General features: G+C 39.1%; 1 protein-coding gene across 2 annotated transcripts in view; it reads left to right on the top strand.

The window, feature by feature from the left end:
• Positions 1-24182, top strand: part of KIF5B (kinesin family member 5B) — a 49633-nt gene extending 25451 nt beyond the window's left edge. The window contains exons 12-27 of one of the 2 annotated variants that reach the window (XR_002100220.1): positions 532-725; positions 1925-1993; positions 3206-3412; positions 9360-9503; positions 10067-10255; positions 11356-11473; positions 11836-11897; positions 11997-12106; positions 12812-12913; positions 15000-15060; positions 15153-15224; positions 15382-15486; positions 15863-16079; positions 19386-19518; positions 22088-22230; positions 22496-24182. Coding sequence is in view for 1 of the 2 variants with exons in the window: in XM_019531072.1 (XP_019386617.1) it covers positions 532-725; positions 1925-1993; positions 3206-3412; positions 9360-9503; positions 10067-10255; positions 11356-11473; positions 11836-11897; positions 11997-12106; positions 12812-12913; positions 15000-15060; positions 15153-15224; positions 15382-15486; positions 15863-16079; positions 19386-19518; positions 22496-22502 (1790 nt within the window). In the remaining variant the exon portion in view is untranslated. The remainder of the gene's footprint in view (positions 1-531; positions 726-1924; positions 1994-3205; positions 3413-9359; positions 9504-10066; positions 10256-11355; positions 11474-11835; positions 11898-11996; positions 12107-12811; positions 12914-14999; positions 15061-15152; positions 15225-15381; positions 15487-15862; positions 16080-19385; positions 19519-22087; positions 22231-22495) is intronic. The other variant, XM_019531072.1, reaches the window with a different exon arrangement.
• Positions 24183-26099: the final 1917 nt, after the last annotated feature.

The raw sequence follows: 26099 nt of genomic DNA on the forward strand, positions 1-26099 counted from the left end.
TGGGGGACTCCGCTGCCCACTTCCCCCCAGGTGGAATATGACCCGTCCACCACCACCCTCTGAGTACGACCCTTGAGCCAATCTGCAATCCATCTGACTGTGTAGGCATCAATGCCACAGTTGCCTAGTTTTTTAATGAGGATGGGGTGGGAGATGGTGTCAAAGGTCTTGCTGAAGTCTAGAAAGACTACATCCACGGCTCCAGTGCTGCTTTAGCCTTCCTTACCAAATCCCTACAAGCTCGGGTGAGGGAGGTGTACTCCTCCTTTGTCCCTGCTTCCACCGCCAGTATGCTTTTTGAATATTGACAATTAGTTTTTCCACCATTCCTCTGCCAGAGTTTCCAGACCCATGCGCAGCCCTATTTCACGCACATTTCTGTTTGTTCCACCAGTTGGTTTGGTGCTGGTTGTACGGAGGAAATACAGCATCTAATATTTTTCAGTGTTGTTTTATTCTGTGAAAGCGTTCTGTAAGTGATCCGATAACAAAGTATACTTATACTTTTTATTATTATTATTATTATTTAAGGGGAGACTGTACCAGTTGATGAGCAGTTTGACAAAGAAAAAGCCAACTTGGAAGCTTTTGCAGTGGATAAGGATATTACTGTCACTAATGATAAACCAGCTGCCACAATTGGAGTGACTGGCAGTTTTACTGATGCTGAGAGAAGAAAGTGTGAGGAAGAAATTGCTAAACTGTATAAACAACTTGATGATAAGGTATGTCATTCTTTTAAAATCTAAGACCTGTTTGAAAACATGGGGCATTAATACTTAATTCTGACTATTCTTCACTTGTCAGTAGGGACCGTTGTTGACACATCGTGCTGATTTGCATTTGTACAGTAAGCTTGACCCCTGTACAAATTGATCTGTGGCCAGAATGTACAACAATTCAGAAAAATCCAAAGAGCGCTTGTATTTGAGAGCTTTTTTCATATTTGATCAATTCTCCATGTTCAGGTGACCTTCATTTTTCTTCATATTGGCACATCTGTGTGTAATAATTCAGAGAAGTGTTATACGCACATGGTGGTTCTTCTGGCAACCAGTGTGTAGCAATAGAGAATGATTGTGTAGCAGAAGTTAGCTGAGAGAGATCAAAGTTCAAGGAGGTTGCAGTGAATGGAATTATAAACACTTCTTGCCTTTTGGCAATATTACACATTAAGGATGCAAACATCTTAAAGTTACTGTGGTATAGTTTTTTTTGTTTGTTTTTTTAAGTATGAGTTTGAGGTTCCAATTTGGTATTTCCATTTTACAAATCTGGTAGTACTGGTATGAGACTATCATTTAAGATGATGGGTACTTTCAATCCATGTAATGTCTGGCTTTTTAATCCATAGGGACTGGACACAAGAAAGCACAGTTTCATTTGAGACTAATTGCTGTTCTTCTCAATTTCGGCAGGGACTTGAGGTTGCATGAATGAACAAAACAATAAAACGGGGTAGAACTTGGGGAGTAAGTTAAAACATCAACAACAAAACAGGCCAGTATAAGGAGAGTAGAGGGAATTTAGTAGCTTCTTTAGTATGCGCACACACATACTTGCCATTTAAATATGCCGTTTAATTTAACTTTAAACAACAGTACTAAGCTGTCTTGGAAAAAAGAATTTTTATCCCAAGTAGTGTAGTTGGGAGTTGAGGAAAACTTTTCAGCTCTTCAAATTCCAAACACGGTACATCAAAACAGGATTTTTCTTTTGGGTTCTATGTAACGTTCTACAAACACACAAAGCTAGAAGCCTAACGTGAAAAATCACATGCACAATTGGTTAATTGGATCACTGGTTCTTCATTTGATTGTTACTGAACAGGAAACTTTAAATAACTGATTCCTAACATGCATTTGAAATTTTGTGTGATGTTCAGTTCAACATGTGTTGACGGGACTATGATTTTGAACTACAGGATGAAGAAATTAATCAGCAGAGCCAGTTAGTAGAAAAGCTGAAGACACAAATGTTGGATCAGGAAGAGGTAAATTTTGTTACTGCGTATCTTCATATTGGACTTCTTATTTGGTACTAAAATTTAGGGATGTTAAACATAATTTACTTCTCAGGAGGATGTCTCTGAGCAAATTTTGTTTTTTACTGTATGACAGACCTTTTTACTGTTTTATAGTCAAAAGCTAACTTCTCAATTTCTCAGTGCTCACCACTTGACATGCCTTGTTTTTCCTAAAGGAACACAGGATGTTATAATAAATTTTAGTTTGTTCATTTGATCTTAAGCACTCTTATTTTTCAGTTTTCCAGTTCATTAAGTTTATGATACCTAAGGAGGGGACAGTTGCATGATCTAAGCTTGCTAGAATGCACAGTCTAAAGTATTGCAGAAAAGGTCTCCTTTTATGAAGCAGTGTACTTCTCCATTCAGTTCTGGCCGAGTAAATTTGCCATAGAAATGAAAGCTTTTCTAATATCTTCATTTTGACAGATTTGTAAGTAGGATAAATATAGATTAATATTGCTGTCTGCATGCAAAAGCTTTTTGCAGTATGTTTTACAATCTTATCTCATTCAGTTACTAAATTATTCCTTAATTTTATATTCAGACATCAGAGAAAAGAGCATATTGGCAACCTTGTCCAGCTCTCCTAGAGAATAAGATTGATTTGTTTCCTTTTATGCATGTCTCTGTATAAGATGCCCTTGACCATGTGTTTAGAAAATGGTTGAGCGCTTCAGTATTATTTTGAAAAAAACCTCCATTTTCCTTGGGCATGCCCATTTAGCAACTAAAATATTAAAATACTTGGGCATGAAGTTCTAGGACCTGGTGAAGCCACTTTTTCAAAAGTGCAAATAGCGCTAATGGTTTAGAAGCTTTGTTTAAAACAAGAAGTAATTGGAAATATCTGTTATGAACTTCAGCTTCTTGTTCATCTAATCTTTTTGTAACAGTTAAATAAAATAACTTGTTTCTTCAGTGATATTGGATATAAAAATACAACTAGGAATCTTGCCCTTGTTACTGACAAATAGTTTAAACACCCATTGGTTAGAATCCTGTTTATACTCTAATACAATGACTGCTATTTAAACGTTGTAGACAAAGTGCAAATCCTGAGTCTAGGTTTACTTTCTGAAAGAAACTTCTTTCAGTAAGTTTTTGGAGTCTCACTTGCAGTTCTCTCAATTTTGTTGAAGCAGTGATCTGTGTGTTAAATTTTTATCAATGTCATAGCTTCTTGCATCTACCAGACGGGACCAAGATAATATGCAAGCTGAGTTGAATCGTCTCCAGGCTGAAAATGATGCCTCTAAAGAGGAGGTGAAAGAAGTGCTACAAGCCCTTGAAGAACTTGCTGTCAATTATGATCAGAAATCTCAGGAAGTAGAAGACAAAGCAAAAGAATATGAGCTGCTTAGTGATGAACTCAATCAGAAATCGGTAGGAAACTGGAGCTGGGAATTACAAATGTCTGCTTTTTCTTTGTGCTAGAACACGTCTGTTGTTTTTCCAACTGCTTTTTTAATTTTTAGCTCGATGCCAGAAAATAGAAAAGCTCTAATATGAATCTCGCACTCTTTCTAGTTTAAAATTTAGCATTCTCATTTGATTATTTGAGTCAAATGTTGGCATATAAAACATGAAGCTTGTTCCATTCATTCCATTTGAAAAAACCCAGAAAATAGTATTTTCTAGGTCATCAGTCATCCATATCTTTTCTTTCCTTTTGGAGTCTTGCTGGAGGTGCCTTTTTGAATAATCAGTAGTTAATAACAGTGCAGTTTGCATTAGGAAGGAGACTTAATCCTGTGACTGTTGCAGCAGCCAGCCAGATTAGACAGATCACCAAGTTCAGACACCTTAAGTGCTAGGTGTTAGTTTCCCCAAATCAAGTTAAATCTGAATTGCTTATACTGTTACTACTACTAACTTTATGATTTGAGTTTTAAGTGAAGTCTGCCTTTTTCATCTTGGTCTTGTTGACCCGTTTGCTGATATGGGCAAATTTAACACATTATCCCCTGTTGAAAGACTGGGAATGGGGGAAGGGGCTTGCCACACAACAGCAGAACCATGGTAATCATGTGTCCACTCTCCCATGCTAAGTGGAAGCTAAGCTTGGGTCGCCGACTCATAAATAAGGCAATTGCTATATTGCACGTTCTTGTAATAATTGGAGTTACAGTGGGCATGTGGAACAGTTTATTGTAGATCAGCTAATCCAGAAATGTCAAACATATGGCCTGCTGGCCTTATCTGGCCTGTGGGACCTGGACCCCATGTGCTAGCCACTGCCCCATGCACTGCATGCACTTCCCAGGCTGAACCCAGTGCCATGTGTGCTGCATCTAGCACAGAATGCTGCAATGTAGCCTCTGCCTTGGATCCCCTATGGCACATGCAGTGTTAAGTCCAGGCTGCATGCTATGGGCTGCATGCATAGTGAACCTTGAGGCCAGTGCGTGCTACACAGGGCTGGACTAAGCATGTGCACAGTGTGGGGGGGCTGGCATGGGGCTGCATGCAGGCTGCACCCCAGATCTCTGCCATATGCAGCACTCGGGCCAGCCATGTGCAGTCTGTACTGGCCCCAATGTTGGCTGTGCATGTGGCCCCCAGGCCCAGTGCATGGTGTGTACTCTTATGGCACAGCATGAGGACTCCAGGGCATGGGCTGTATACAGTGCCCTGGACTGATACCCCCCCCCCCCCCCCCCCTTGAGCTGTCTTCACTGCTGGGTCTAGCTCACATGCTTTGGATAGCAAATGCCCTGGGGGCAACATGCGCAGAGACAGGGGGTTGATCCGGTCCAGTCCACAGACTGGCCCAGTGACACTCATTCAGCCTGCGGGGCTGGATGAGTTTGAAACCCCCAAGCTAATCCACGGTAAAGTCCCCCCTTTCTAATTCAGTACAATTTGTCATCTACTGGTGGCAGATATAACAGCTCAAATGGAACAGCCTTCAAAGTGTGTTGATAGAAATTTTAAAAATGCTGTCCTTTCCTTTCTGTCATTTGAAAGTCATTGGAAGTTCTCCTGTTTTTCAGTGTTGAATTTTGATCAAACAAACCAAACTCCCCTTTCATGTTTTAGTCTTTGGTTAAAATACCTTTTCCCAAGGTTGATTCAGTTTTTAAAGACTTTCTTAGAATTCATTTTGCTTTTGCTTCTTCAGTAGTATGTAGCTTTGTATTTAGTGCTAAAATTGGTATTGAGTGGCTTCAATTTTTTTTGTGTGTAAAGGCTGCTAAGGGAATTCAATGTATAATGAGTTGGACAAGAACTATGAATGCCTCATACGATGATACTTCATTTCTCTGGTTTATTTCAAAGGTAGTTTTATTCCACACCCTTAGAGTTGGATATTGTCTCAGAGTTGCAAGGGCTTTGATGGAGATACCAAGAATGGAGACCCTTCTCAAAGGAAGGACCCATGTGCTATATTCAGAAGTAGTTGGTAAAATGTGACAGGCCCCTCTGTTACAGACAATATTTTGTTTAGAATAGCAAAGGCTTCCTTTTCTGCTACGCACTGAGGTTGGTCGGGTCTCTGATTAAAGTGCTGAGATGCACTCTAATTCAGGGCTGAGAGCCAGCAATGTTAAATATCTTTGTGGCTCTGGCCCTCACTTTTTAAATGCCCACTCCTGTTGATTGCAGTGGGTCTCATCGGTCTTCCTAGTTAAAATATCAGTATAGACTGAGAGAAGTTGCAGGTTGTTGTTTTTTTGTATAAAAGAGTGACCATGGTTAATGTTACGGTGTGGACCAGGACACTCATCAGAAGCAAGATACCCTTGATAATGTATTGGTTTCTAACTACCGTTATGCAATGGTTCATGTGACTCTGGTAAGTATTCAAGAGTATGTATCCTCAAGCACCAGGGCCACCTTAAAAATACTTGCTGTAAGACTAAAGCATCTTTTCTAGTGGAAGCCAGGGGTGGTTCAGGTTGTTTTAGAATAACAAAAAATTGTTCAAAAGAAAGTAGCATCTGTCTCCTACCCTCCTTTCCTTGGAAGAAACTAACTAAGGGTCCTTGGAGGGACTTGATCCTCTTACTTTTAATTTATATTGAATAAATACATGATTGATTCCACCAGACTTTCTACTTCAGTTGTATTAGGAAGAAATCCTCTAAGCATGTGTCTTCTGTGACACTGGGCAGAAGTGAGGATTTACTCTTTTTTTTTCCCTCTCTTTTTTTTATTCCTGGGGCTATCTTATACTCACAACCTTGCACTTTGGTGTCTTCGGAAACAATTATTGTTAAAATCTTGCCTCGTCTCTTAGAAGAGGTCCATTTACTGGAGAAATTTTCCTGTAGGGTTTTAGATATTCTAATTCTGTCTGTTTGCCCTTTATACTCATGGCATTAGTCTGTTCTTTGGATGCTTGTCAGATATTAGGGCTGTGTGAAACAGCACTGTTTCTTTTCGTGGTGCTTGGGTCAGGTCCCGGAGGACTGGAAAAGGGCCAATGTGGTCCCTATTTTCAAGAAGGGGAGGAAGGAGGATCCAAGTAATTTTATAGGCCAGTCACTTTTACCTCCATCCTTGGAAAGGTCTTTGAAAAGATTATGAAGGATCATATTTGTGAGAACTCAGTGGGAAAAATAATGCAGCAGGGAAACCAGCATGGATTTGTAGCAGGTAGATCATGCCTGACCAGTCTGGTTTTGTTTTATGATGGTCACAAAATGCTTAGACGCAGGAGTGGAGGTGGATGTTGTTTCCTTGGACTTTAGCAAAGCCTTCAATACAGTATCTCATCCTATTCTCATAACTAAATTAGGAGGCTGTGATAGATGTTTACATGGTCTGGTGGGTAGCAAATTGGCTTAGTGGTTGCACCCAGATTGTGGTGGTAGATGGGTCAGTATCGACCTAGAAAGATGTGGGTAGTGGGGTCCTTCAGGGTTCAGTCCTTGGACCCGTACTCTTCAATATCTTCATCAGTGACTTGGATGTGGGTGTGAAGTATACTCTGTCCAAGTTTGTGGATGATACTAAATTGTGGGGTGAAGTGCACACACTGGAGGGTAGGGAATGGTTGCAGGCAGACCTGGACAAGTTAGAAAAGTGGGGAGTACACAATAGGGTGCAGTATAACAAGAACAGGTGTAGAGTGCTACACCTAGGGTGCAAAAATATCCTGCGCATCTACTGGCTGAGAAGTGATCCTCTCAGCAGCACAGCAGCAGAAAGGGGTCTCGGAGTCATAGCGAGATGAACATGAGTCATCAGTGTGATGAAATGATCAGCAGAGCTAACTGCACTTTCGTCACGCATCTGCTGATGCACAATAATGGATCCAAGGAGGTGATACTTCTCCTCTATGTGGCATTGATCAGACTGCAGTTGGAGTACTGTATCCAGTTTTGGGTGCCATACTTCAAGAAGGGTGTTGATAGACTCGAAGGTCCAGAGTAGGGCCACTCGTGTGGTTAGGGCTTACAGGACAAGCTCTGTGAGGAGAGACTGAGGGACCTGGACCTCTTCAGCTTCTGCAAGAGAAGGCTAAGGGATGGTCTCGTGACTGCCTACAAATTCATTAGGGGGATTGGAGATGCTCTGTTCACCAGGGCGCCTCTTGGGGTAACAAGGAGCAGTGTCACGAACTGACAGAGAGCAGATTTAGGCTAGATATCAGGAAAAACTTCTTCATGGTAGGGGTGGCCAAAATTTGGAATTGGCTTCCAAGGGAGGTGGTGCTCTCCCCTACCTTGGGGGGTCTTTAAGAGAGGGCTGGATAGGCATCTGGCTGGGGTCATCTGACCCCAGCACTCTTTCCTGCCTAGGCAAGGGGTCGGACTCGATCTGTTGAAGTCCCTTCCGACTCTAGCATCTATGAATCTATGACTTCTGTTTCACCATTTCGAAGGGACAGTGTTTTGTTTTGCCATTTTGTTCAGTTTCGGAGCACTGTTCCATTTCATTTCATCAAAAACTGTTTCACTGATTCGACGCGTTTCGACATTCGACCCATAGGTTATAATGGGGAATTATGAGATTAGCTTTGTTATTTCATGCCTGATTTGGATGAAATTTGCAGGGATGGTAGCCCCTTCCGAGTGAATGAAGCCTGCCAAGTTTCAAGGAGATAGGTGCAAGGGTTTCTGGGAAACTTCAGCTCAAGGTGCTGACAAGCAAAACGTGTGTCACTTGACAGGAGCCTGCTGCTGCTGGCATCCCGTGTGCAGATTTGGGGGCCTGCACTCCCAGGAGGGTTGTGGGGCTGTGCTGGATGCCTCCTGGGGGTGCAGGCCCCTGGATCTGCACTTGGGATGACAGGAGGCTGCTGCTGCCACCTGGGACCAGCGCTGAGTGCAGCCTATGCCCAGTGCCAGGAAGACCAGTGCTGCCACTGGCCACAGGCAACAGTGGCAGCCTCCTGTCATCCCACATGCAGATCTGGGGGCCTGTGCTCCTGGGCAGAGTCCGGCAGTCCTGGGAGGGGAGGTTGACCTCCATGGGGCTGGTGGAGCCACTTGGAGCGCGGCCCTGGCTCTCCTTGCCTCCCACTGCCGGGCTGCACTCTGACTGGCTCTGCCGGCCCCATGGAGCTCAACCTGGTGGCAGGAGAGTCAGTGGTAGAGCCTCTTAGAGCACAGCCCTGGCCAGTGGCTCTCCCCCACCTCCCGCCACCAGGCTCAGCTCTGTGGGGCTGGTGGAGCTGGTCAGAGTGCATCTGGTGGCAGGAGGTGGGGGAGAGCCAAGGCTGTGATTTGACTGGCTCTACCAGCTCCAGGGAGTTCCTCCCAGTGGCAGGAGGTGGAGTGCAGCCCTGGTTCTCCTCTGCCTCCTACCACCAGGCTACTCTGAAACTTGAGACGTTTTGAGTGCCCTTATTTAATTTTGAAACTCCTTTTAAAGCCTTTTGTTTTGTTTCTAGTTCACTGTTTCGAGCTCGAAACACGTCAAAACAGCTTCAGAACAAAACATTCAGCAAAATTTTGCACAGCTCTATCAGATATAGAAGACTTGAGTAGGCCTTAAATAGTCGTATTGTGACTGTGAATCAAGATTGTAACAACATCCTAGTAGAAATCCTTGGGTTTAATATATTAATCTGCTTTTGGAACCTTAGAATCACTAAGGTACAAAACTAAATATAAAATATAGTAAACAGTTTTTTACAAATCTTTTTTTAAAGTGTAATGGGGGAAAGTATACTCACATCTTCCTACTTCTTTAGGTCCTTTTATAACCAGCAAAAATGGGTGTTGCTGGTTTTTTAATATTGTTGTTAAACCATGGCTTGTAGTTTTGGTAATTGTTTTAAGATCACCGTTAAGCATGTTTTGAGGTTTCTCGAAGAAAATGAGAAAAATATTCCTATATAAATTGGTAAAATCTAATTTTAGATATTTCCTTTGATTAGGTAACTTTAGCCAGTATAGATGCAGAGCTTCAGAAACTAAAAGAAATGACCAACCACCAGAAAAAACGAGCAACAGAGATGATGGCCTCCTTACTGAAAGATCTTGCAGAAATAGGAATTGCAGTTGGAAATAATGATGTGAAGGTAGGGTATACCCCAAATATACTAGCATGATAAATTCATATGCTCTGTAGCTATTATGAAGTGCTTTATTGTTTGTGTTTTCAGCATAGTAAAAATGCTTTATAATTACCATGGCTATACAGCTAGGCATCCTCCGTGTTTTCAGTTATGGTTGTGGGAGAAGGTCAAACAAGTCAGAAATGCTTGAGAGAAGCATTTTTATTAATTGAGTTTGGCTTTTTTTGGCAAGGATTGATTGTTTAAATGTACTATTTATTAAAAATACAAAGTCCATTATGTATATGGAGACAGTCCACACTGGCAAGCAGACTTACTTGATAGACAGGAAGTATTACGGAAAATATAAATGTTTTGATCTACCAAGGGAAACAGCATCAGAAGTTGTTTTCTGGTCTGAATTTGGTTGAAATATACCAAAAGATTAAAAAAAGGTAATCATTTAAACATAGTCTGAAGCTAGCCACCTAATGGTTGTTGTATGTTGGGCACTGTTTTCTGGTTGATACTCTGCTTTTAATTAAGTCTTTGTAGAATTAATATTTTCATCCAAACTTTCCTTTCAGCAACCTGAAGGAACTGGTATGATAGATGAGGAATTCACGGTGGCAAGACTATACATTAGCAAAATGAAATCAGAAGTGAAAACAATGGTAAAGCGGTGCAAACAATTAGAAAGCACGCAAACTGAAAGCAACAAAAAAATGGAGGAAAATGAAAAAGAGCTGGCTGCTTGTCAGCTTCGTATCTCACAGGTAATGTGGTAGTGTAGCTCCTTTTTTGATATTTGATTCCTACGTTTGTTTGGTTGGCTTCTTGCAGTTCTGTAGATAAGTTAATCTATAGCTTACAATTTCGAAACTAGTAGTTCAGAGGCCTTTAGAATAAGTAGGAAGTCCAGACATTTGTTCAGATGAATGCTTAATTTTTGTATTCATCAGTTTCCATTTTGAACTCGGGTATCACACCAAAGTGTTTATATCTCTTTTTTTTTTTTAAGATATTACTCTTAATATAACCAAGGGAACCAAGAAGATTGTAGATCTTGAACTTAGTGTTGTTGCAGTAAGCACAGTTGAGTAGTTCGGGCTCTCTCAGAATGTTGAGAGAAGTTTTTTTTAGCCTAAAAATCTGTTTCCTCTATATTTAACGTTTGTAAAATATAAAACATTTAGTTTCAGTGTTTATAATGGGATGCACTGACTGACATTCTTTCAGCTCTGTGGGGGAAGGTTACACGCTTTTCTTTTAATGTGCAGAAGCAGTGGCTTCAGCAGCACTCTGCCCTCTTGAGGCAAAATTGAAAAGGGAGAGGGAAATGTCAGGAAGTAGACAGCAACATAAAATTATCACTATTAGAATTGAGCGAATTGAAACATTCTAATATATCAAAGGCTAGTTTAATATGAATGTTGTTAAACTTTTCTAACATGCTTTTTCAACTTTCCAAACTCATGATCAAACCTTTGCTCCCCTATTTCTGTTGATCACCAATATGATTTTTTTAGCTCTGCTCTAGGACTTCTAATTTATTTGTGGAATGTTTGATAAGAGTAAAAGAAAAAAATGAACAACTACCTTCCTTGTCCCATTGCCGTATTTGTGGGAGCCACAAGATTGAGTATAATGATATTTACTTAAATGCAATATGTGGATTATGACCCCAGATACTGCAACATGGATAATCTATTTGCACAGATAAGACTTGTTTTAGAAATAGGAAGTTGACTGCATTTTGTTGAGAGGTTTATTTGCCCTTTTTAAAAACACCAAGAGCTCTTAAACTTTTCATGCAGCTTCATTTGAATATACCTAGTTTACATATAAATAAATCAATATCTGTTCATTTTGAAAGCATGAAGCAAAGATCAAGTCACTAACAGAGTATCTTCAGAATGTGGAACAGAAAAAGAGGCAACTGGAAGAATCTGTAGATTCCCTTAATGAAGAACTAGTCCAGCTTCGAGCACAGGGTATGAATTTTCCTTTAAATATAACCATTACTAGGAAGCATGCCACAATTGGTACGGGAGAAAATATGGTGTTGATGTTTTTCCTCTCTGGATAAAGTGACAGAATAATATGTACAACTTAGTGTGTGTTTCTAAGTGCAAGTACCTCATCAAAAAGATTGAGTGCATATGGAGATGCATCATTTGAAAGAGTTCTTGAAAACATAAGGCTGTAATTTCATTGATTTTAAATATGAAAGCTATTAATAAATGAGTATATTTCAATGCTTAAAATGGTGGGGAGGGAAAAAATATTTTTATCTTGGTCCTCCCTATGACTACCTAAATACCTGAGCTGAAAACTTGTTTTTTTTTCCCTGTAGAAAAAGTTCATGAAATGGAGAAGGAGCACTTAAATAAAGTCCAAACTGCAAATGAAGTCAAGGCAAGTTAGCTTTTTTTTTTGTTGTTGTTGTTCTTTGTTAGTTTACATAAAACTTCGTATTTTAAGTACCAAACTAAATTTTTTGTTGTTGTTTTATAGCAAGCAGTTGAGCAGCAGATTCAGAGCCACCGTGAGACCCACCAAAAACAAATTAGCAGCCTGCGAGATGAGGTCGATGCAAAGGAGAAACTTATTACTGAACTCCAAGAGTAAGAGTTGTGATAATAAAAGTTGGACTTCGCTTTTACTTTTAAAATATTAGACTTTTGAGGAAAATAGCTTGGCATGTAGTTTAACAAATTCCTAAACTACTTAAATATTTATTTGGGTTCATTTATTTGATTAGGACTTGAATATATTTATAGTTCTGAAGTCAAGTCATTGACCCTTTTGCAGCAGTGAGTAAAAACAGTTCACTACCTTCAGTATTTTACTCAAAATTTAAGCAAAGTGAGTGTTATCCCTCTTTCAGTAGTCTGGTTTCAGACTTATGGTTTGCCCAAGGGTGATTTAAGAAAAAACAGATATTTAGCCTGTGGGAAAGTCTGACCCACTAATAAAAGAAAGATAACACACTAGGGATTTGTATTATGGGGCAGTGGAATTAGGAGCAGGGGACTCCTTTCCAACACTGCACATATTGAATGTGATTTGATGGCTTTGGGGTCATATCTGGTAAATACTCAAAATACTCAGCATAAGTCAGTCAGTCACTGCTATTTCTGATTTTAAAAAACAAAGTTTAAGGCAGACAGTTTAACAAGATTCCTTTTGTACCATTTACTCCTTAGTCATTTGTGTACCATAGGTTAGTTTTAATAAATGTGCTTCAGCGTAATAAAGACTCAGACTTGATGTCTTTGAGGTTTCTCATTGAAATATTTACATGTTAATCATGACTTTTTCATGTTCAGCCAAAATCAGAAGATGATGCTTGAGCAGGAACGTCTAAGAGTTGAACATGAGAAGCTGAAAACTACAGATCAAGAAAAAAGCAGGAAACTTCATGAACTTACGTAAGTTCCTAATCTGTGGGGGGGTTCCCCTATACAGAGCAACTGTATTAATTTATAATTTTAAATGGTAAAGTCATAGTTTTCCAGTATGTATAAGATCTAAAACTTGTATAAACTTCATTATAAATCTAAACAAACTCTTTAATTGAATTGGTGGCTTGTATGAAATTGCTGGAGGGCAAGGATCTTAAAACTGGTTTAGGCAGAAGTAGCTTAGTGAATGTCTTTTAAGACTGAACAAGAATTCATTCATTTATCTGGGTTTAGGGCCAGAAGGCGTCTTCTAGAATTTTACCAGATTTCTGTTGGGAAGGATTACAAGAGCGTTAAAGGCATTGTTTTATTGACAGCCTGATTTAAAGGAGTTCCAGTTAAAGGGATCCTATTTTGATCTGTTGTTGTTGTTGTTATTATTTTCCATAATGACAGAACCTAAAAGGGTTCATTGGTCATTCCTGAAAACTTGTAAAACTCCATATGCCTAAAATTTTGAAACCTTAGGGAAGTTATGTTTGTCTAAGTTCTGAGGTCTGCCAATTAGTTATTGGCTAATGCAAAACAAAATCCTGCAAGAGCAATGTCAACCAAAGGTTTGCCTGAGATCCAGTAACTAATGTCCTAAATCAACAGGTGTTCTTAAGTTCTTCTGCTAGTGGAAACCATAGTGATGTGAAGTATTTAAGTCCTGGTAAATCAGAAATTAAATTTAATTTTTTTGGTCCATAAATTTCTTTTTCAGATTTTTTTTTTCATTTTTAGTCTGCTCATGGCTTTAATTGCAATAGTTTTTCCTTATACCATCTTGAACTTTTCAGGTTAAACTCTGTGTTACATAGAAAGTTATATATGTAGCATTAATCTGGCAGTTTCTGCTTGATTTGAAACTGAAGTTGGGGGCAGCAGGGAGATGAATTGAAAATGTCAGAATTGGGTGACTTAGTGTTACGCAAGTTATTAAAATGAATTATATTGCATAAACTATGCTGGACTACGTGCATGATGTTTTCTTAGACCAAAGTCAGTGCTTAAAGCTGGAAGTATAAAACTGCAACAATTCAAAAATTTAAACAAAAATAATACACCTCTGCTGTATGTCCATTTTTGTGACACCATAAACACAGGTGGAGATTAGAAGAAATTATTCTAATAGCAGTGGTGACTTTAATAATGGAATCATTTAGCCAATTCCTTCAGAAGGCTGCAGGGGGATTTTCATAAAGATGCAAACTTTTCCAAACTTTACTTTTTCCTCCCTAATAAAAATGCTGATTTCCCACTTTGTTTTTTCTTATTCTGTCTGTAGAATCTTCTTGATATCCTTGGTCATAATAAGGTTTCTAGGTTCTTTCTGATCTCTGTAGTTACAGTCCTACATAATTTGAGAGATTAAAACATTAGGGCTTCAGCAGCATATTTAATGCTTTTTTGCATTACATAAGAAAGAGCTGTAAACAGAAGGGTCACTGCAATATAATTGAAATTATTAAACTAAGCAATGGAAAATACATTGCTTGGTTTGCATACAAGTTAATGAATACTTGCACAACATTGAAAATTAATTTTTCATTTGGAGTAAATCTCTATTGTCCCTTTACTTCCTCTGACACTCCCCAGGGTTTGGTTTATGGGTTTTTTTCTTTCTTTCTTTTTCCTTTTCCTTTTGGTGTGTCCTCAACTTCACAAACCTTGTAATATTTGAAAAACAAGTGGCTTTTTTTCCCCCAAGCATTGATCCTGGGCCTATTCAGATGACTGAATTGTTTCATCTTTAAAGGACTTAATTCTATACAAAATTGTATTCTGGGCGATCATCTTTGGTATGCCCTTCGTGGCCCCCTCGTTTTGACTGCATTGCTATTTGTTCCACATGTCAGGGTCACTTTGTATTAGGAATCTAAGAGAACATTCACTGAAACCTTTCCACTTTATCTGAAGTAGAATTAGAACTTTTTTCTAAGGTAAACTAGCATGATAATTCATTGCACCTCTTTTCCCTCGAGCCTCTTAAATATATTTATTTTAAGACTTGTGGGTTTTGTTCTAGACAAACATCAGTGATTCAGCTGTATGTTTCTCTTTGACTCAGGGTTATGCAGGACAGACGAGAACAAGCAAGGCAAGATCTGAAGGGTTTGGAAGAAACTGTGGTAAGTATAGTATGTTCACAAGCAAATGCCAATTAACCTGTTTATTCAGGTTAAGAACTCAAAACCATGAAAACTTGTTTGTTCATTTTTAGGCTAAAGAACTTCAAACTCTGCACAACCTTCGGAAGCTCTTTGTTCAAGATCTAGCTACCAGAGTTAAAAAGGTAACTGATACTACTAAGGCTTATTCCTTTTGTGAACATACATTGCATGCATTTAAAAGTAGAAATAAATGAAGCATTTAATATAGCTCTAATGGTTCAGTTGTAACTAGAAATCTGGACTTCCATATATTATTATTTTATTTTCCTATCACTGTAGAGCGCAGAGATGGACTCAGATGAAACAGGAGGCAGCGCTGCACAAAAACAGAAAATTTCCTTCCTTGAGAATAATCTTGAGCAGCTCACAAAAGTCCACAAACAGGTACAGTAAGACTTGCTTATTTAAGCTGCAGCACAGAAGCATAATGGTTGTGTGTTTTATTTTGTATCTGGAACAGTTCGTGCAAGTAAGGGATCATCACTTCTCTTGGATGCTTAACTCCAATTTTTAATATAAAATAAATAGGTACATTTAATATAGTCTGTGAAAGTCTATAAGAGTAATTTAGACTTACGTGATATTTGTTGTGTAGTGAATGGTTTTTGAAAAGGGATTTTATTACTGAAATACTTTAAACCAAATAAGTTTATAAAATAAAAGTTGGATCAAAGTTATTGTCCTTTCTTTTAGGGTTACACTACAGCAGGGTGAAAGTAACTTGCTTTTTCAGAGAAAAATATGTCTTGCTTATTCTTAGCTGGTACGTGATAATGCAGATCTTCGCTGCGAGCTTCCTAAACTGGAGAAACGACTTAGAGCTACAGCTGAGAGAGTTAAAGCTTTGGAGTCGGCACTGAAGGAAGCCAAAGAAAATGCATCTCGCGATCGTAAGCGATATCAGCAAGAGGTAGACCGCATTAAAGAAGCAGTGAGATCTAAGAACATGGCTAGAAGAGGACATTCTGCCCAGATTGGTAAGTAAAGAGAATCCAGGACTTGGTAAAAATTTTTGGCTGCTCCCTTTCTCTCTCCCCCGCCCTCCCCCTTCCATTCTTATGATAATGTGGGAGTAAATTTTATTTCTGGTACAGGAGTTGCCAGCCCCTGCTAGTAATAGTACAAATTGAAACTTCTGAAAACACGGTAGGGTTTGTACCTTGATAGAGAACCTGTTCTGATTTAGTGATAGTTGTAGCTTTTTTTTAAATAAATGATGGTTAATCTGATCTATTTGTGATGAGGTACTTAATTTTTCACATGATGGAAAGCTTTGCCTGCAAAAAAACATTAGCCATAAAGGGCAGGGTTTGTTTCATAGGAGAAAAAAAAAGTAATACATTGGAATATACACGAAGGGCATGTCTACATAGGATGCTACTGCGCTGTAGTGTCCATTGGCAAAAACTGATGACACTGCTATGTCGCCATAGCAACACATTCCCTCTATAGTGCATTGCTGTGGTGATGTAGTGGCCCAAAATAACTGTGCATGGCAGGGCACAGTATAGTACAGGCTGTTACTGTGCTGTCCTTTCGTGCTTCCAAAAGGAAGTACTAAATGATGGTGCAGTAGCAAAGGCATTGTAGGGCCACATGTAAGTGCACCCAAAATGTCTCTACCTTGCCTTTTGATTCTGCATTTGTTACACACTTGTGATGACAAAAATTTGTAAAGCATCTTTAATTTTCTTAGGGTAACCAAAGGAAGGGTCTGAGTATGCCTTAGTGTTCTGTTTTATCAGTTAATGGTTTGGCATGCAGATATGCAGCTTGCTTAGTCTTGGTAATAGCTCTTTTTGGTTTTGCAGGTCTTGAACAGGAAGTTCTCTGTTCGCTTAATTTTACTATTAAAGTTTTAAGACTAAAGAAGTGTTGAAACTTTCCATACTTCAGAGTAGTAGCTCTGGATTTTTAACACAGACCGCAGTCATAAACTTAACATAAATGCACTAAAATTACTTTGTTCCCTTTTTTTTCCATTGTCCCCAAATCCCATATTTGCATTTCATGACTTTTTGTGAGGATGAGAGAATAAACCGTATATAAGTGGAAAGTACTCTGTTGCAATAGTAAACTATATGCAGTAGGCCTGTGTATAATTTGCACAAGACGGGTATAGGTTATGCTCACATTAAACATTTCTCTCTAAAGATATTCCTTTGGTTGTTACCAACCAGCACTTGAGTCAAAATAGATTTATAGATGTAGAGTCAGAAGGTACCTTGTAGATCTTCTAGTCCAACCCCCTGCCATGGGCAGGAGAGAGAACTGGGCTCAAATGACCCCAGCCATGAAAACGATGAGCCTCCTCTTAAAGACCCCCAGGGTAGGAGCAATAACCACTTCCCTTGGAAGTTTGTTCCAGATCCTAGCTGCCCTGACTGAAATAGTGCCTTCGAATGTTTAGTATAAACCTGCTGTCTAGCAACTTATGGCCATTATTCCTTGTTACTCCGGGAGGCGCTCGAGGGGAACAAGGTCTCTCCCAAACCCCGCTGGTCCCCCCTAGTAAGTTTATAGATGGCCATCAGGTCCCCCCTCAGCCTTGTCTTGCGAAGGCTGAACAGGGTAAGGTCCCATAGCCTCTTCGTAGGGTCTGTCCTGCTGTCCTTCCTTTGGTCCCTCTCCATGTTATCCACATCCCTCCTGAAGTGCAGCGCCCAGAACTGGACTCAGTACTCCAGCTGTGGCCTGACCAGTGTTGCATAAGGGGGAGAATCACCTCGTTGGCCCTGCCTGTGATGCATCTGTGGATGCAGGACAAGGTATGGTTAGCCCCACTGACCGTGTTCTTGTATTGTTGGCCCATGTTCATCTTGGAGTCAGTAATGACTTTTTACTATGGTTGGGTTCAAATGTAGGGATTTAACACCAGCCCTTGTCCAGGGTCTGGAGGAAGGATTATATTTACATTGTATAAAAGTGTTAAAGTTCGCAGTGTCAATAAAAAAAAAAAAAAAAAAAGGCTTGGGTTGGCAGCCGTGGTACCTAGAGAGCTATATCTATTCCTCCAAGAAAGCAACTAATCAGTGAACAGCTTTTATGACTTGTAATAATGCCAGTTGTTTATCAGGAATTCACTTGCCAAAGACATTTTCTGGTGGCCTTGAAAGCTACTTCTGATGCGAGATCTAGTCAATCTGACACAGCAGTTTTACAGTCTAAAAGCATATCAAGTTTGCAGGCCAGAAAAACAGCTTTCAAATTTTGTATGGCAAACTAGCATGTATTCTCTACCCTTTCCTGGTGATGGCTGGAAAGATGGGGGTGGGAGGAAAGGGATATGAGTGGCTTATGCCACTCATCTTGGGGCATAGACATTAGAAAATGTCTACAGTCTGATCTGTTCAGAAGTGACACTCTGTAAAAGGGAAGAAAATCCTCCTGAGAAGCTAATGCTCATCTAAACATAGTAAACTTAAACTCCCTCCTTTCTATTTCCATTCAATTTCAGAAAACTAGACATCCCATAGTTCTCCAGTAAGCATACACATACGCATAGGGTAATGTTAGCAGCAAAAGTTGCCCTGGTTTTGCTTTCTGCACTGCCTTCCCTCCACCTCCCTTGCTACAAGGAGAGTCATATGTACATGTCATGGGCTTGATTTTTGAGAAACATTTTTTCTATAAGTTAGATTTGAGTAGGCAGAGTCTTTCCCAAATCTAGGTAGCAGTCTGATATGAAGTATATATAGCCACTGACAAAAAGCTGGTGTATTTGCCTTGAGATAAGGAAGAACTTTTATAATTGTATAATTCAAGAAGTTCTTAAGTATGCCAGAAGCAGAAACCAGAGTAGCTTATTTTGTGGGAAAAAAAACCAAATTGACCTGTTATGGACTTAAAAATGCTGAAGAGTGTACAGATGCACAGTGTCTAAAAGTTAGCGATTTGATTTTTCAGAGCTCTGTATTTGTTAATTTTATGAGATGCTTTTCCATCTGAGCATTTTTGATTTATAATATTTTTAACTCATTAACAAGAGCCTTGTGAACTTCAGAACTAATAAGGTTAGTCAAAAAACTGTCTTTTTATTTCTATACAGTGCATCATAAAGATAAAGCATCTGAGCCTAACAGCCTGATCGTTAAAATCCCCCAAATACCACTTTTCTGAACTTCTGAAATAATGTATTTCTCATTTTAGCAGGTAACTTGCAGACCATAACAGTATTCACTGTAGAGTGTCATCATACAGGATTGATGAATTGGAGCAATAAAAGATCAAATGGTAAATGGCTTGGCATGCATTTTCCTAAAGCTGTGCCTTGTTTTCTGTAGCAAAGCCTATCCGTCCTGGCCAGCATCCAGCAGCTTCTCCAACTCATCCAAGTGCAATTCGTGGAGGAGGTGCAATAACTCAAAACAGCCAGCCAGTCCCACTGCGTGGCGGCGGAGCACGGCAGGATAAAGTGTAAGTCTTGCTTTCCATAGGTTGTTTCTGTGTCCTTTTGGGAGCTTTGTGTTATAGTTTGTTTAAAATCCATTCAACTGAATAAAGCCACTCGAATGTTCTACAACTACTTCCTGTTTTGTTTTTTTTTTTTTAATTCGGAGGAATACACTGTGTGTAAGTAGGCTGGTGCTTCCTTTTACCCAAGTGAAGTAAAGTTTTATATAATGAAATATAGGTTGGGGCTGAGAATCACTCCTAATTGAACACAGTACAGAAACCATAGAAAAAATATCTGCAATATGCAATAAGTATGTAATAGATGAAAATATTCCTGTTCACTACTCTTATTTTCCCCAGTGACTGGTAGCCTACTTTTTAAATTTGATAGTGAGGCCTTCCTCCAAGGAGAAATACAATTTGATGTAGAGTGGCAGTTCTTTCATATGCTGTTCTTCTACCTTTGCTAAGCCTATGCACTATAGCTTGGGAATTGGAAGTTTTAGCATGAAAAGATTTGCTTTTATGAAAGCTATAATTTAATAACTTTAAAATGCTATTAAATGCTTCAGTAATTGAAGTAGTATGTATATTTATGGTCTCTGACAAACATTGAGCTGAAGGTGTGATGAGATCTGATTCACAACCCCAACAATTATGCCTCCTGCCATGCCATATATGAATGGCAGGGCATGTGATTGTGAGATCAGGGATATTGCCAGTGCAGGGGGAGCCATACTGCACTAGTTACCTGATTGGTGGTGGCCACACTTCTTAGTTTAAGGCTTTAATGGGAATCAGCCACAAAGCTATCACACATCTTTTTTGTGTGTATTAAGTCTTGTGACCTATTACCTGTTCTATCTTGCCATTTAACTGAATGAACACATGGCTGGGTTACTACTTCATATGTGATTAACTGGTTAATCATGTCTTAAGCGTAACATCTGCCAGGGGCCTATGAAAACTTCACATGTGCATCTTTAAGCATATGTGTACATTCATTTAAACCCAGTGCAGTGGTTAATATGCTTAAATATCTTTATTGACTTGGGACTTTTAAAGCGCATTTTTGCTTCATTAACTGCATGACAGTTGCTCCCTTCCTTATGAAGAAGATTGCACTTGTCTGCTCAGCTGCACTTTGAATGTTTCTCATTTGTGTAACTTCGTTTTACGCATTAAGACCATCTGTGTCTTAAACTGAAGAATAGTGTGAGCTCTTGAAGAGCCCTGTGGGGCCTTAAATCCCAGATACTTTATCCCAGGAATTCTCTCGCTTTTAAAACTAGATTAGCTGGTGTTACCGTATAACTAAGGAAAAATAGAACTAGTACCTAATCTTCCAAAGCTTCCTTTTTTACTGACTTGAGTTGGTGCAGTTATGGATGTCTTTTTCTTTGCCATCACATTCTTTCTCCTTTCTCTCCATAAGCAGAAGAAAGTAAACAGGGGTCACTAAATGACAGTATATAGCAAATCCCTAGTTCTTGTATTATGAGAAGCTAGCGGATAATAAGTTTAAAACTAACAAAAGGAAGTTGTTTGTTTTTGTTTTTTTCACACAGCATGTAATTAGTGTAGAACTCATTGCTTCCAATAGTATTCTAGATGTTGTGGAAACTGATGGTGTAGCCCAGGGGTGGGCAAAATGTAGCCCAGGGGCCGGATGTGGCCTGGCAAGCCATTCTGTCCGGCCTGTGGGGCCCCTAAAAAATTTAGAAAATTAACATTTATCTTCCCTTGGCTGCCTGTCATGTGGCCCTTGATGGCTTGCTGAAACTCAGTAAGCAGCCTTCTGCCCAAAATAATTGCCCGCCCCTGGTATAGCCATATTCAAAAAGGGATTCGATAGATTCTTGGAGGAAAGGGGCATCAGTTGCTACCGAGCATGGGAGTTAAGGATACAGCCTCTGAATCCTCAGCTTCCTATGCCTTAAATCCTGGAGGTTGCAAGTGAGAGGAACAGTGGAAAAAACCCTAGTCATACCCAATTCATTGTCCCTTTCAGCATCTACTCTACCACTGTATATGACACAGGATACTGGGCAAGATGGACCTCCTGACTCTAAAATGGCAATTCTTATGTGGTTTTATTCCAGGACTTGGGCATCAGTCCCAGACAATTTACTGGATCCTGGCAGTTGATTAGTTCCCGGACACCATGGTGATTGGGGTCGGGTGTCCTTCCTTTGTATAAATACATGTCTTTCCTATAAATACTATAAATTATCCCTGCCTTTGCTGAAATGTATAAGTTGACACTTGTTCTCCATACCCCTTGAGCTTGCATCTTACTTGGAGGAGAGAGCCTTTACCCTTGGTAACCACATATCAGTTGGCCTAGGGGAATTTTGAGCAAGGAGGCCTAGCTTGTCTGAATTCTATTAAATATATCAGCTTGTCTGCCTGAGGAATATAGCAGTTCACATTTTTGAAGCTTGAAAATGATCAGTTCTATATATTGTTTAATAAAGAAAAAATACTGCAGTGAATTACTGCAACTCTGTCATGGGTTAAGGAGAGAATGTCATGTGAACTAGTCAACTTACAGCTTTTAAATTTGTTTAAAAATATAATTTCCATTTAGAGTCAATAACACTTGCAGATGACATCCCATTGACTCTGGTTGCATAAAACTTGCTACTAAGGCACTGGTCCCTAACTTGCGCTGTTTTTCATCTATAACTGAGATAATAGCACCTCAGATAAGTGGATCTATGAACAAATGAGGTTGGTGTTCTTTTTCTTGACCAATAATACTCATTTTATTGTTGAAATTTCATAAATTGCTCCCAAGTCTGCAGATTCTACCAAAAGGTTTATACACTTGTTCTCCTTCAAACTACTCTTAGCTTTCTTGACCTAGATCAAGAATAACATTTAAAAATATTTTGCATGTTACTATTTGACTATTTCTGTGTGCAATTTTAAACATTTGAAAGTCACTGAGGGATATATGTCTGCTTATGCATTTAACTTAGCTTTTTCTTTGCAGTTGCTGAGAAATCTGCAGTATGAAGAGGATGGGATATCATACGGAGAGAGTCATTCCATGACAATAATCTCTCCCATTGTGGATTGTAGGATTTTTTTTTTTTTTTACTGTATAAATTATACCTGGCCTGTACAGCTCTCTTCCCTTCTACAAATTCTACTAACTGATTCCCAAAAATATTAGAGTGTAATTTCGGCATCTTGAAAAATGACATGTTAAAGTGTAGCTCTGTTCATTACACTGTTTGTCTTTCATGTCTTAAACTTAGTCTGCACTGTGCCAAGCTGAATGTATGTTAAGTAAATCTTAGTTCAAATTTTCTAGCTTAATTTGTGTACATTTTACTGTCTTAGGGCAACGTGGAACAATGTTGAAATACACTTTAATTTTTACCACATGAAGTAATAACACTATTTGTCCCACTCTGAGTTATAACAGCACTCTATCTTAAAGTTTTCCTGAAATGCTGCATAGAGCATCAGGACTGAAATATTTGTACAGTGTAGGAATACTGAAGTGTGCTTATGACAACTGCCATAAGGCATTGAAATCTTGAAACCATAGAACTAAAGAGTTCAGTTTGAACAAGGCTATTTAACTGTTTGATTAATTGCCTGTTTATCAGGCTGTTTTGAGTTAAATACTGTACAGTAACAAAAGTAAACCTAAGTTTACATAGAAAAAGTCTGTCAGTGGAAAATTTAATCTGTCCTGTTCCTGATTCTATACACAGCATAATTTGGAGTGAAAACATTCTGCTTCATTCTGATGAGCTCATTATCTCTTTGTCTAATTCTGATAGCTAATTTTCACTATATTAACATAGTGAAATGAGTCTAGAATTTAACTTTTTCCACTATTGTGTGCATATTGGAAATCTTGACCTGAAATGTAAGCTTTCAATTTGAGAAAATGAGTTGATGAGCAGTTGGATAATTAATTAAATACACTAATAATGGAGGCAAGGAAACTATAGCTCATATGGCCAGAAATCCCAGAGCTGTGTCAGGACCAAGGATAGAATGGGAGGAACCTGTGCTACACTGAATTGTATTGTAATGCATTTGTAAGTCTAGGAATACGTAAATACCTACTCCCAAGCAGTAGTTGTATCAAATATTTTCTTCTTTTTGCAATAAAGTCCTGTAAATTGGCTACAAAATAAACAATGTTTTTGTTTGACCTGTTTCTCAAGTTCTGAGCACCCATATCTGCTGCTGAAGTCAAGATCAAAGCTTTTGAAGTTAAATTACACAAGTGATAAGATATTCTGAGGGGTTTTTCCACTACTTGTAGAAAAGTTGTTCTTGGAACAGAAATGAGTTACCAGATCATTGTGTGGGAAGAAACCTAATGTGAACATTCAAGAATACAAGAGTTAATGCCATGTCTTAAATTGGTTGTCTCACTACTTTTTGGGATGTTTGTCCATTTTTGTGGAAACTTGAATCCTACATAGACATTGATTTGCAAATAATTTTTGAGACCTTTTATACAAAGTGAAATGTTTGTATTATGATGGAGCATGGTCAAAAGTTTTGGACTCTTAAGTTAACTTTTCTATTTCCTTCTTATCCACAGCAGCTTGACTAGCTACATCAATTTTCATTTCAAAGGCTGATTTTTGTTTATATCTGCCAGAAGACCTAATTCTTTCAGGTTTTCAACATTAAAAGACCTCTTATTCTTAAATTACAGCAAAACTGCAAAATTGTAAGCTTTCTGGAGCGTGAGAGGCAGTGTGCCAAGGGAAGTGGATGGTGAACTAGCAGTTGAATAGATAGTTTTTAATGGAATTTTCTTAACGGAAACAGTCTTGTCTGGAATTTGTCACAATATTAACTGCAGATTTTCAAACCTTCACATGTATTAATTTGCAGTGACTAAAAACTGGTTTCCTTGGAAATACTCAAATGAAGCAGGATATTTTTTCATGCCTGTATATGGCAGTTTCATTCCTGTAAGTAATGTATCATGGGTATTGGTGCTGAACATCGCTGTGTACTAAACAGTTAAACTGTAACTAGCATGTAGCTCAAAATGTATATCTCCTTTTTTTTATATCCAAGCTTTTTTTTATTTTAAATCTTTACAAAGTTTATCAAGAACTGAATCTTAAAATTTTCAAGCTGCAATTTGGTTCTTTCTGGTTCAGTTCTGGTAGGTTATCTGGACAGGACAATTACTGTTTTGTAAATTTAAAATATTCTGTCTGTAATGGAATGTTAAATGCATTGCTATTTTAAATTGCAGTCTTTGAGCAGTTCTTATTTTTATGTTCCTCTGGATCATATTTTCTAAAAAGGCTTAGATAGGAATTCAGTAAAATAAAATATTTATTCCTGGTGATCAACTAAATTATTTGCATAATTTAAATAATGACTCACTACTGTGTGTAACTCTAAGTTTGACATGAGACGACAAGTCTACCTGTGGAATACAGTGCTCTAACTCGAGTACATTAAGATGCATTAAAACCTAGTTGGTTTTGGGAAGATACCACATAGTTTTAACTTACCTGCATGCTGTAAATGTATTTGTGTTTAAATAAAGAGAAAAAAAATCTTTGAAAATTTAGTGAACTTCATTAAGATTGCAACAGTATTTTGGATCTACTTGGAATGGTTCTTTTGTGAAGACACTATTAGCTTATTGTAAACCATGATCCTCTCAGTCTTCTGGCATTTTATCACAGTTTGTTATTGTGATTGACAAAGGGCCAGTTTGGATTTTATTTCTAGTTTGGATCTTCCAACTTTGATAAGCTTGAAAATTAGTTGAAGCTACTGCAAAATAGATTTAATTTAACATCTTGAAAAAAGAAAGTCTTAACTCCTAAGAGTAGTAGGGCAATGTGACAAGCTGCCTGGGGAACCTGTGGAATCTTCTTCAACAGTTTTCAAGAAGAGACTGGATAGATATTTGTCTGGGATGCTTTTTTAGATAGAGTGCATCCTGCATTTGTGCAGGAGGGTGTTTTGAATTTGTGCCCCTTTCTGGAGTTTTAGTACCCAAGTCAAAGCTTAATGTTGGGCACCTCTGTCTATGAGATCCAGAACCCTATTCAGAGGGAAGATTGCTATTTTGAAGATGGTGATTGGGGTACCCACCTTTTTGTGATAGCCTACTGGTCAGAGCAGGGGTGTCAAATGTACCCAGCCCCATGGACCAGATGAACATCCCTGAGTCAGTTTGTGGGCTGCACTGGGACCCACCAATGTAGAGTGGTTCTGGCACCTGGGCTGGACCTGGTGTTGAGGCAGCACGGTGGGGAGGGGATACAGCTCAGTCTGAGGTGCTGTATGCATCCTGTGCCCCAGATCCTGTGCTGCATGCAGTATTGGGTCCAGACTGCATGTTGCAGGCAGTGTGTACCTGTGCTAGCCCCAGGGGTCATATGCACAGCAAGTCCCAGGACAGTGCATGCTGGATCCATGCAGCACCCCACTGACCAGCCCTGCATGCTACCTCTGAGTCCTGTGGGGCACCGCATGGGATGTGCACCCTGTGCTGGCCCTTTGTTGTATGTAGCAGTTGCAGCAGTCCAGCCCTGCCTGCCATGTGCTGCATGTGCCATCCCTGGGGTTTGCTGTGCACAAAGCCT

Source organism: Crocodylus porosus, unplaced genomic scaffold (genome assembly GCF_001723895.1).
Source record: "Crocodylus porosus isolate Cpor-Errol unplaced genomic scaffold, CroPor_comp1, whole genome shotgun sequence".
NCBI classification, from domain to species: domain Eukaryota; kingdom Metazoa; phylum Chordata; order Crocodylia; family Crocodylidae; genus Crocodylus; species Crocodylus porosus.